Below are 11,990 nucleotides of genomic sequence, written 5' to 3' on the forward strand. Positions count from 1 at the left end.
AGACAAAATTAACTTTTGATTTGTAATATTCCTAAAAAAATACATTTGACATTATGAAATTTCGAGCTACCGTTATTTCAGGCAAATGTATTTTCTGACTTCTGATAGGTAATCCCAAGCCGTAAAACGATTGCAACAATATTTTGTTAGTCATTGCTAACGTTCAATAAAAAATCGTTTTAAAAATAAGATGAAAATAAAAGCGACTATAGTCTCTTTGTTCTAAATATTTCAATCGCTTGTGGTTCGAACAATTAAAAATGACCAAGAAGTTTATATAAGCTTCTTGAAATTGACCTAATGGGTGTTTTTTCCATCTTTTGCGCATGCAATGTGTAGAAAAAGGACAGTTAGCTATTTGATTATTTTGTTTGCTTTTGTAATTTATATTTTCGATTCATTTATATATAAATTAAATACTATACAACTGCACAAAATCATCGTTATTATAACTATGATATTACAATGTATTTGTTTAGTGAAAATATGATACAAAATCCTGTTTTCACACTTTACTTTTACTTTGCAGTAATTTTTACAAGTTATTATTATGTAGTACCGCATGATTGACCCGTGCTGTCAGTCGAACAAACGAAAACTATTACGCGATTGACGCTCTGTATATGATTTGACTGATTTGATGATGAACCCGACGTCCATTTGTTGGTAGGTCAATGCAAGGGGCCCTACTGCTACTAGTTATTCAATAGACAAACAATACAAGTTGAAATGGTTTTAGTATGAAGTTTATTGAATACCACGTTTTACTACCATGATATTCAAATAAATAATATACATAATAAATAAAGTATTTTTTGTAAAATGACTAGATTGTTATAATTATTAATACAAAGATAGAACACTAAGAAAAATATTCGAACGTAGTAAAATATTCGAACCGGTATACTGAAGGTGCTGGTTCGAATCCAACCGGATAGAAGGATACTGTTGGATCTTTGTATTAATAATTCATTTTTATTTATTTTTCACTGAAAATCGGGTAAGACTCCGTGTGCCCACAACAGAACCCAAAATTACTATGACTTTTCACTTGTGTCACTGTTGAAGCGATTGTGCGATATAAATCTTACATCTTGCCCTTCCGATGAGTAGCCACTTCTCAAATCTTCGCAATAGTTTTCATTACCTTTCCCTTGAAATACTTTTGATATGCCTGCAAATATAAACAATGATATTTTTTCAATACAAAAATAGTTAAATGAAAAACTCATCTACAAATAAAAAAGGAAATGGTTTCTGCTACTGTGCTACATTGAACCCAAATCAAAGCAGAGGAAATCACGATTAAGAGTACGAGCTGATGCCCGCGACTTAGTCTGCGTAGAATAATTACCTCGAGTAACCTAGTCTATAGCTACTTGATAAATGATTTGATCATCATACAAATTTTCTTACCCTTTTTCCCCCACTTTAAGATTTATTTTTGTAACAAAAAGTAGCCTTTGTCCTTCTCCTGTGTCCATCTATCTCTATACCTAAATTTATCAAGTTTGGTTCATTGCTTCTACCACGAGTTTACTGTGACAACTGTCGCTAGCAACCGCGTAAATTACTTCACAATTTTGTGCGGCAAATTATACAGCGCCCCTAGTGGTCACAAGAAGAAACAACGTTTTGTATACAAACATTTTACGCGCTGGCTAGCGAAAACTGTCACTGTATTCTCATAGTAGAGGCACTGGTTTAGGCGTGAAAGCGTAACAGAGCTACTTGAGCATTACTTCAATATTACTTTGGATAAAATTTTAGATTCTAAAATAGTGTGGGATTCAATAAAAAGCGTGGGATTAAAAAAAACCCTACACGTTATTCCCGACGACGTAAATTAGTAGAAGATGCTTCTAAGCACAGCAAAACAACAGAACAAAATTAAACAGTCCAATTAGTCTTCTTTCACTCTTTTTAGTCGCAATACAACGTTGAACATTCGGTACAAAATAAGGTGGAAATTCAAATGTAATTTTTCTATAGGGAACAAAACGCAACTTTATCTCCACTACGCAGAAAGCCAGTAACGTTTTTCTGAGCGGGTGGAAATCAAAACAATATTGAGAAAGGGGAAGTGGTGAAGATGTGGGAGTGGATAGGAGCACGTGTACATTTCATTTTCGCCTCTTACCGTCCATAACACCGTCCACAGTATTCGCGAATTGGTCGGGCATGTTCTTCAAAGTTCTCATACCAGCTCTCAAAGAATTCACCAGCATCGCGTCGATCTGAACGTGAAAAATCAATGCTTCATGTAGATTCAACTCAAATATTCTTTTCGGATTATTCACCCATAATGTTTAGTAAAACAAAGAAATACTAACGTTAGTAATTACATCTTATAAAATATGTACATACTAGGTTTAGGATACACATGAAGTTTAGTCAGGGAATGAACCCTAGACCCTGAATGACACTCATGATGCCGTTACCGCTGCCGCTACTGTCTTTCTCATAATGGCGGCATACCCATTTTTTGATTTTGTAATACAAAGCGACGCGACGCCTTGTAAGCGACACGCCCATCCACAACAGTTGCAACGCCACTTAGAGCTTGTAATCGCAAAGCTCTTAGGGGCACTGCCACTGTGCCCGTCACCCTGAGCTGACAAGTCCCATGTGAAATCTACATGTGCAAGTGTGTTATAACATCCTGTGTTAAGAATTATTGATATCAGAAAATAATTTTTAAATAAAGTAATTTTTACATGTAGCCAAGTGTCTTACGAAACTAGGCCAAGTGGGCTTTCACTGACATGGCAAAAAACAATGTTTTTGCTCTATGTCATACAGCGCCGAAATTACGGACCGTTACCAGACAAAGCGCACACTTACAACGCATTCTTAACACTGTGATTCGAAGGCGAAACAAAGTTACAGATATCACGAAGTAGTTCAGACTCTAAAGTAGATTTTTATACACCCATCTGAGCAGTCATGTGTGTCGTAAAAACGTTAAAATGGAGCCTTAAGCTACTGTAGTGGCGCAACGTTATCGCAAAGGCAAGAAAGAACTGGTTACAATCAGTCCTGCGCAATTAGCTAACAGCTTACGGCGAATAAGATCTCGGAGGCATTGATATTGTCTTTCCGGCTCAGTGTTGCCATTTACTTCTTTTTCTACTAATTTGCTTTGCGCGATTAACGGACAGAAGCGACTGGAAAAAGCAAGAAAAGACCCTAGTCCAGTAGCATATAACACCTGGTTGATAACGATTTCAGTTTTTAATTTGTACCCGTGTCATTTTACTGGATAATTTTTATTTTTTATTTTTTAGAATTGGAGCATAAGTGAGCGAGACGTTTTCCCGTCAATATTATAAAGAAGAAAACTTACCGAATTAGTGTGTTTCTCAGTCTGGTTCTCAGGACTGAGGAATCCACCAAGGTAGTCCTGAGACAAAATCGCCATGTACTTCGTTTCCCGCGCAAGGTTTGTGAGAATTTGAAGGTAGTTGTTTAGCATTCTTTTGCGAGTTTCTAATACAGATCGCGAAGTATTTTGAAATGTCTTCTTGCCCGGAAATGGGAGATTTCCTAGTTCAGGCCACTGTAATATAAGATGCACATTAAAATGCTAAAAGTTACTTATTGAACTTAATGTACAGCAAAAGGAAAAAGTTTCACACTTGTAAGTAAACAAATGTATCACGAATTTACACCATTTACCTGATTTTAAACTACGGAATTCCTTGGACTATGGTTTCCAAAGTAATGAAAATGAATGAATTCCAAAATAATGAAAATGAATGAGTACCCAAATAATGAGAATGAATTTAGAAAAATGCAATTCCTAAATTAGTCCACCCATAAGTAACCCATAACAACGAGTTATTCTACTACAAAAAATGGCGTGAAGCCTCATCCATACCTCACGATCCACAGCCAGTTCCATGACCTCAGTATGGCTTATACACATATTATATTGACAATAAAAGTCTTTAAACTAACCTTGTCTTTAATAGCGCTATGAAGTTCGTGGAAATCACTGTATCTTCTATATATGTGCCATAATTCTTTGTCGGATAGCCTTGTTACTGCTATGGCGTAAATGCCAAAAGCACGTCCCTTATCTTGAACTAATGCTGCAAAAGAAATACGGCCATATGATAAACGGGCAGTTTCCTGCACTTAATGACATTATACACATTTTAACCGACTTCAAAAAAAAGGAGCAGGTTCTCAAGTCGACAGTATTTTTTGTGTGTATGTTACGTGATCACTCCGACATTAGTGAACCTATTTCGATGATTCTCTTTTGTCGGACAGGAGGTACCTCAGTTATGGTCTCTTTTAAACTTGAAGAAAACATTCCACCTCTAAGGGTAGCTAATTAGGGGATGAATGAGGTATATTGCATTTCACCCACTTTCCGTTAACCGATTTCAATAAAACTTAGCAAGTAGATGTAACCCCAAACTTTTGAGGTCTGTTTTTTTAAATTAAAAAAGTAATCATTATTTTAACAATCACTAATAATTAGTGGTTAAATCTAAATACTACTATCTACTAGCGCTATGTCAACGTTTTATAATAATATGAAACGTTTGCATAGAGCTATTGCGTCACTTAAAACATGCTAACTAACACATGGCTACAGCAATGCCCCTACAACACATTCACTGGCACTTTACCGCAAATCTAATTGCACAATGGCAGCATGTGACAATGCCAACCATGAAGACCCTGAATACATACCGTGGCTGTGGCTTTAAAGATTTTGCTTACCAGTTTCAATAATACATGCCGACAAAGGTGACATAAGATTCTTAACATTTTGACTTATGCTGGATTGAGACAACGACAAGTTACTCGTGTTGGCCGATGTAAGATTCGATGGACCTGAAAACATATGAAAACACAATATGAAAATAATAATTTAGTAGCAGTAGAGCTCCTTGTGAAAGAGTTCGTCCAGGGAAACACTGCCACCTTACCTATTTCAGCAGCATATATAAGCAATAATGTGAGCATTACTGCGTTCCGGTTTGGAAGGGTAAGCTGCTGGAGAAATTACTGGCACATGAGACTTGTCAACTTAAGTTTCAGGGTGACGAGCACAGTGGCTGTGCCCCTAAAGTCTTTGCAATTTATAGCTCTGCGTGGCACTGCAACTGTTAGGGATAGGCATCTCGTTTACCAACCGGCGCACGACTTGTTCGTCCCGTCACTTGGTATTATAAAAAATAATTATATAATACATATATAAATTATAATAGTTACTAAATCTACTTTGATACATGATTATGGAACACATTCTGAGTTGTCACTTCAGAACAGTGGCGAAGAATGTATAATTGAATAAGGCAAGCCGATGTTAGATACAGCAAATGAAGTCATTTTCGGTTCAGTAGGTAACTTATTAAGAGAAGGTTCAAAAGTTTTATTACTACATAATTAATTAAAGTTACAAAAAGTTGTTTATTATGTAAATTAAAATAACATAATAACCTAACTCCAATATATGCTTTCTAAATGAGGCAATCAGCGCATAACTGGTGTAACCTACATTAAATTTTTTTTCCATATTACTTAAATTAAAAAATTAATGATACTGAAGTACATAATTATTTTATGTTTGGATGCTGTTTTCATGTTTAAAAGTATTCTAAAAATAAATATTTTTAACACATGAAACGCCGCCGCCGCTTGGCAGCAATTTCACCTACAGTACCGGTACCGGCACGTATGATGGCCGTTTTGACAGATTACAATAGTGAGGCCAGATCTCAATACATTATCGTAAAAAATATAGTTTTTAGATTTATAACTAGTATTGCAAGGGTAGCTGATTAAAAAGTTTTAATAAAACGAAAATAAACATTTTAACTGAATATATTGTCAATTCGAAACTGCTTTGTTTTGCACTGAGCTTTAACGCCAGTTTACCGGAGGTATAAGTTTTATTAGGTTCATCATTAGATTTCATTTTTTTAAATTTCGAATTTCAAAATAAAATTCTAGTCAAATTATACATTCCATAAATTTTACTGCACGTTACTATTAACAACAATGTACAGCAATTAGCTCCTTCAACGTACTTATGAATTAATACGGAACTTGATGAGCGGACAAACGTCAAACGGCCTTTATAGCGTGCCGGTACTTTAATGATATCTAGCAAGAACATAACATAATTTGCCGGTCTTATTTAGCATATCAACAAGTTACGAAACAACAGCAAACAGTTCTTTTCAAAATTTAACATGGAAGCTTGACATAATACTCCCTCAATACTTGTTGAATAACAGAACCTGTAGAAGTTCTTAAAATTCAGTAGGTGAGAGGTAAAGAACCAATGTTCCGTTCCAAATAGTAATTCTTATTACAGAGCATTTTAAATAGAATGAGACTCTTAATTAGGCATACAAAGTCAAATAAAACATGTTAAAAACAAACGACGATAGCACTTAATATCTTTTACCACAGCGTGATTTACAGCATCCCAAGGGTGCGTACATATCTGGCGAATGCGCCTGCACGCGTGCATTTCGTAGTGATATCTGTTCGCGTGCCGCTCACTCGCATGCAGCGCATTCGCCAGATCTGTACTCACCCTAAAACAATGTTTGTAAAAACATCTAAATTTTGTAGGGTCCACTGAAAATCAGCGTCACAGCCTTTTCCCGGCGGGGTGACATTAGCTGAGTGGATCCTTTTACATACGCCACAAGCGCACACATGACATCTACTTAGTACACAATAGTGTTGACTATCTTTGTGATCATTTCATTACCATTTACTAAGATTTTATTTTTAAAAAATTTTTTTAATGTAGAATACATTAAAATTTTATTTTTATTTTTATTTTATTTTTGTTTTAATTTAGCTTTATCTTTTTTTAATTTCTTACTGTGTATTATTGTGTTGTGGCGTTATGTAATAAATGGTTTCTATTATAATTTATTCTATTCTAAATTCCAACACATGGACTTAAAGTTATTTACCTCTCACCTACAAAATTACTTAGCGGAAAACTCGATATATAAGTGAAAATAAGAATTATTAAATAATAGGGGTTAAAGTATGAAATTGCCGATTTGTACTGAAAATCTAAATTGTTTATTTTTTAAATTTTTAACAAATTTATTTAATCAAAATAGTTGCCATTATTATCTATACATTGCTGCCATCTAATGGGAAGGTTATTAATGCCTTTGCGATAGAACTCCGACGATCTAGACTGCACAAACTGTGTGAAAGCATTTTGTACTGCCTCCTGGGAAGAAAACTTCTTGTCACGTAGATAATTGTCCAAATCACGAAAAAAATGGTAGTCCGTTGGAGCAAGGTCTGGTGAATACGGAGGATGACGAATGGTTTCTAACTGCAGTTCCTGAAGGGTCAAAATGGTTTCTCGTGCTGTGTGAGGTCTCGCGTTGTCGTGGAGCAATAATGGTGAAGATCGATTCATGAGTCGGGGCTGTTTTACTGCTACTTTTGTCAACATGGTTCGGAGTTCGGCACAATAGACATCTGCCGTTATTGCTTGACCAGATCGGAGAAAACTATAGTGAATAACACCATGCTGAGACCACCAAACAGTTACCATTCCCTTTTTATTGGTAAGTTTTGCTTTAGGACACTGTTGTGGCATTTGACCTGGGGTCAGCCATTGCATTTTTCTTTTCCGGTTATCATAAAGAATCCACATTTCATCACATGTTACAATTCGATCCAATATTCCTTCATTTCTGTACCGGTTCAACAAGGCAACACAAGTTTCAACACGCGTTTCTTTCTGCAGATCAGTCAAATCATGAGGTACCCATTTTTCGTATTTTTTTATTTTATTGATTTGACGCTAGTGAGTCAATATTGTGGGTAAGGTAACGTTAAACCATGCCGCTAATTCCTGGGTAGTTTGACTAGGATCGGCTTCCACTATCTCTCTGAATTCATCGTTATTCACCTGTGTGGGCGGTCTTCCTCGTGGCTCGTTCTTTAAGTCGAAATTTCCATCACGAAAGCGTTTAAACCAAAATCGCACGGTGCGTTCATTAGTAGACCCCTCTCCAAACGCAGCATTGATATTGCGGGCTGTTTCTGCCGCGTTAGTTCCGCGTCGGAACTCGTATTCAAAAATCACTCGAATTTTCGCAGTATCCATCTTTCTTTTCTAAATTGAATAACAAAAACAATTGAAAGTCGATATTCAAATGTTTCAAATTTAAAAAAAAAATCACAGAAACCATTTGAAAAAAGTTTCATTCGAAAACCTCAAACCATGAAAATTCTATGAAAATTCAAAGAACCTATTGCAATAAAACGGCAATTTCATACTTTAACCTCTAATATTAAGGTCTATCCACACATATACGGGACGTGCCCGGGACGAGGACGGGCCGTGCTCCGTCAGGAGCTTAAAAAAAATCGTTGCGTATATTTTGCATGATCTCGTTCACACATGTCCGTGTCCGGGCCCGCAGTTCATACAAACTAGCATGCCCTGTTCACGTCTCGGGCACGGCCCTGATGTGTGTGGATAGTCCTTTAGAATCATTTTAAAATATCAGGTGGTCCAGTTGTTTAAACAATTGTGTCTATACCATAGATATAGAAAAAAGGGAGATATGGTATGGGGGCGTGGTTCGCGTCGCCTAGATATGGTCATGACCATAATCGACCATATCGAGGTGACACGCCTACAAACATCGCCAGAGTGACATGGCGATCGTTATACATACAAGATCTCTCGTAAAACGTGAAAATGCCAAATTGTAGCGATACACCTTGTAAAAATTGGAGTGAAATAAAATTTTTTTAAAACGAGTGAGATAACATTCCCCGGATATTTGGATTTTTAGTAACTATTTCTATTATTATTCAATGTTTTCTTTTGGTCTCCATAGACATTTCTAGACTCAAATATAGTGATGTTCATTTACGACGACGACTGATGTTTGTCGACAATAAATGTTTACTGAAATGTTTGAATTTCTTATTATGATTTTTGTAATTAAAGTCCCTAAAATATCGAAGCGAAAAGCATTCACGTTAAATTTATTTCCTTTATTTCATTACTATTATTACTAAACATTTTATTTCGAGTAACTTTAACACAACTCATATTTCAGGCAACCGTTTCAATTTCATGTCAATTTGTACGTTGCTGTTGCTTGACGAAAAATGTATACGTATTATAGTTTTAGATAATTTAGATATTTAAATTCCATTATACTCGTACATTAAACGTAGAGTATTTTTAATTTTTAAGTTTTTCCAATGAGTTCAAAATGAGAGAAGGTTGGATTGAAGCTGCAGGAAAATCGAAATATTGGTTTTCTTATTACTATTTATGACTTTGTTCAAATTTCCATAGCAAATGCATTTAAAAAATAAATAAAATAAAATTGACTTTATTTTACGTATGCATGCAAAACAAATTAGAAACAATTATAGAAAATTACATAAATCCTTCATAAGAAACAACATAATTTAATTTATTAAATTCGTTGATGGTTCAAGTTTACGCTTGACAATGACAGCTTCACCAACCCGTGGTAACGTATAATGGAAAACTGACACTGGCGACGATCGCCATATTTTATGTTATTCTTATAAAACTGACACGGGCCCAAGCCTAGTGGCCGCCATTCAGAAAATGATAATAATTTATATGAATATATTAATTTAATAATACACCAGTACCAGTGAAGGTATAGTATAAAAATGGATAATTTTTTTAATATTAAAAACAGCCACATGGTTTCTAACTATCGATTAGGTAGGGCCACATCACTCGTTGAGTAGCGTCAGTTTAAGGTTAATAAGGTTAACAATTCACGCGGTTTCCACCCGCGCCCGCCGGTGCTGCGGGACAGCGATTTAATTTCAAGACTCACGACCCTGCAAGTTTGTGCGGGCACGTAGCCACCGCGGTTGCGGGCACGAAACCGTTGCGATTGCGGAACGGACCGCGAAGTTAGTGGGACTTAATCGCAAGTCGCGCGGTTAATAGAGAACTCATCCAGCGTGCGCCTCACCACATTGCGCCTGAACCGACCACTAAAGTGCGCGGGTGACGCGGCCGCCAAGCGCGCAGGTGGTGGCGTCCTACGCGGTTCTACTAGTACCCCGCCGCGGCAACCGCGAGCAACCGTCACCACTACAGGCGTAAAACGCGCCGTGAAATGTGCTACTAATTTTACATACTTAACTATCACATTCTACAGATGCCGCGGTCCCGCGACAGGCGTGGGTGAAAACCGCTCCGTGAGTTCTTAGTGTTACGAAAAAGTTTCAGTGCCATCTAACGTGTAATAGTTAGCTATTATATACTAGTAGTATTTTTACTAAAACTCCACCTGATGGTGACTGGCTAAACCAGGATGAAAAAAATATTGAAATATTGTAATATAACTCTTACTCAACTCAATGTAAGTATAATTTTGTTAAATTTTAAAATTTTGTTACGTCGTTTTCACGTTTAAGCCCAATCAAAATCTTTAAGTTGTGGTAGTAGACAATAGAGCGTAAAGTTTGAATTGCACACAAGCTAAAAAGTGGCGACATCGGTACCCGATCTTGCATAGCGTCATTATATTTTCTAAACCTATAAAGAATGCAAACTCGGAACGCTTCATATATTCTAAAGGTAATTATGACGAGATTAACTCATTTTTTGATAAAATTTACTGGCATTCATAGTTTACATCACGCACAATTGATGAGGCGGTGGAAATTTTTTACTTGAAAGTGTATGATGGCATCAATTTGTTTGTTCAAAAAAACTTGTTAGTAAAAGTTTCTACCCAGTTTGGTATAGTCCCGCTCTCGTTAAAATCAATCGTGAGAAATTTAAGGTACACAGAAAATGGAAAAAATGGAACAATCCTCGTGATTACGACGAATTCGTTCTCCAGAGGGCAAGACAAAAACGGGTGCAAGATATGTTTTAAAAAATTTACTATGCTCTCTCAAAAAAATTTTAGATATTCACCAAAATATTTTTGGACGTTCGTAAAATCAAAAAGAGGTGACTCGAGCTATCTTGCACAGTTTACTCTTGGCAGTAATATATACATACACCAGTGGCATCAGTATCTGTACAGCTTTTAACTCATTTTATGAGAGTGTTTTCAAAGTACCGTCATCAGTATCGGCAACTTAAACGTTAACACCCACGACATCGACCGATTCAATTGACAGTAGAGCACGTATTGATATTATTCTGTCTGGTACACAAATTGTTGGTAGCACGGGATCGTGATAAGGGACCTGGTTGCTTTAACATCCCTCCAGTATTCTTAATAAATTGTGCTGATAGTCTAGGCGCTCCTATCACTTTGCTCTTTAAGAAATCCTTAGAATCACAAATTTTTCCCACTTTAGAAATTCTCGCGACCTCTTATACGCAGACGATAAAAAAGTATTTCTCTCCGTGAGATCATACACCGATTGTAAATTAATACAAGATACCTTAAACAATTTATTTGCTTATTACACACGCAACAACATCACTGTAAACATAAACAAATGCCAATGTATCAGTTACACGCGGAAGAGGGTACCCCATATGTTTCCATATAATTTTAATGGCATTGCATGGCATTAATGGCAGTCGGAGTTGTCCTCATGCAGCCGGTCGTTGCCATGCAAGCGAGTCTTTGGAATTTTTCCAGCTTGTCGGTTGCGGTCGTGAGTTTGGTTCGTGGCCACCATACTATCGCGCCGTAGCTGATCATCGATCTTATCACCGCTGTGTAGAGCCATAGTGTTATTTTGGGTGAGAGTCCCCATTGTTTACCTACCATTCTATGGCACTGCCAGGTGATAGTGGCTTTTTTAATTTTGTTGTCCAGATGCTTGTTCCAATTCAACTTGTTGTCCAGTATTACTCCTAAGTACTTGAAATTCGGTTGATATCTGTAGTTCTGTACTGAAGAGTTTAGGTAGTAGGTAGTTACGCAGTAGTCTTTTGTTTGTAAACATTACTAGTTCCGTCTTTGTTGGGTTTACCGATAGTTCATATGCCCTGC

The 11,990-nt window shown here is 36.5% G+C and overlaps 1 protein-coding gene across 1 annotated transcript; it reads right to left on the reverse strand.

Annotated features, from left to right (window-relative positions):
* Positions 1-1,091: 1,091 nt before the first annotated feature.
* On the reverse strand, positions 1,092-11,724 carry LOC113225788 (sorting nexin-13-like; the record flags this gene model as incomplete). Its single annotated transcript, XM_026458192.1, has 6 exons — positions 11,676-11,724; positions 4,738-4,851; positions 3,961-4,094; positions 3,347-3,559; positions 2,141-2,237; positions 1,092-1,174 (listed from the first exon to the last, which is right to left on the reverse strand). Coding segments are annotated over exons 1-6 (690 nt in total), but the record flags the coding sequence as incomplete, so codon positions are not given.
* Positions 11,725-11,990: the final 266 nt, after the last annotated feature.

The sequence above is a fragment of the Hyposmocoma kahamanoa genome, unplaced genomic scaffold (assembly GCF_003589595.1).
Source record: "Hyposmocoma kahamanoa isolate Upper Pololo Valley unplaced genomic scaffold, ASM358959v1 174152, whole genome shotgun sequence".
In the NCBI taxonomy this organism is placed as follows: Eukaryota; Metazoa; Arthropoda; class Insecta; order Lepidoptera; family Cosmopterigidae; genus Hyposmocoma; species Hyposmocoma kahamanoa.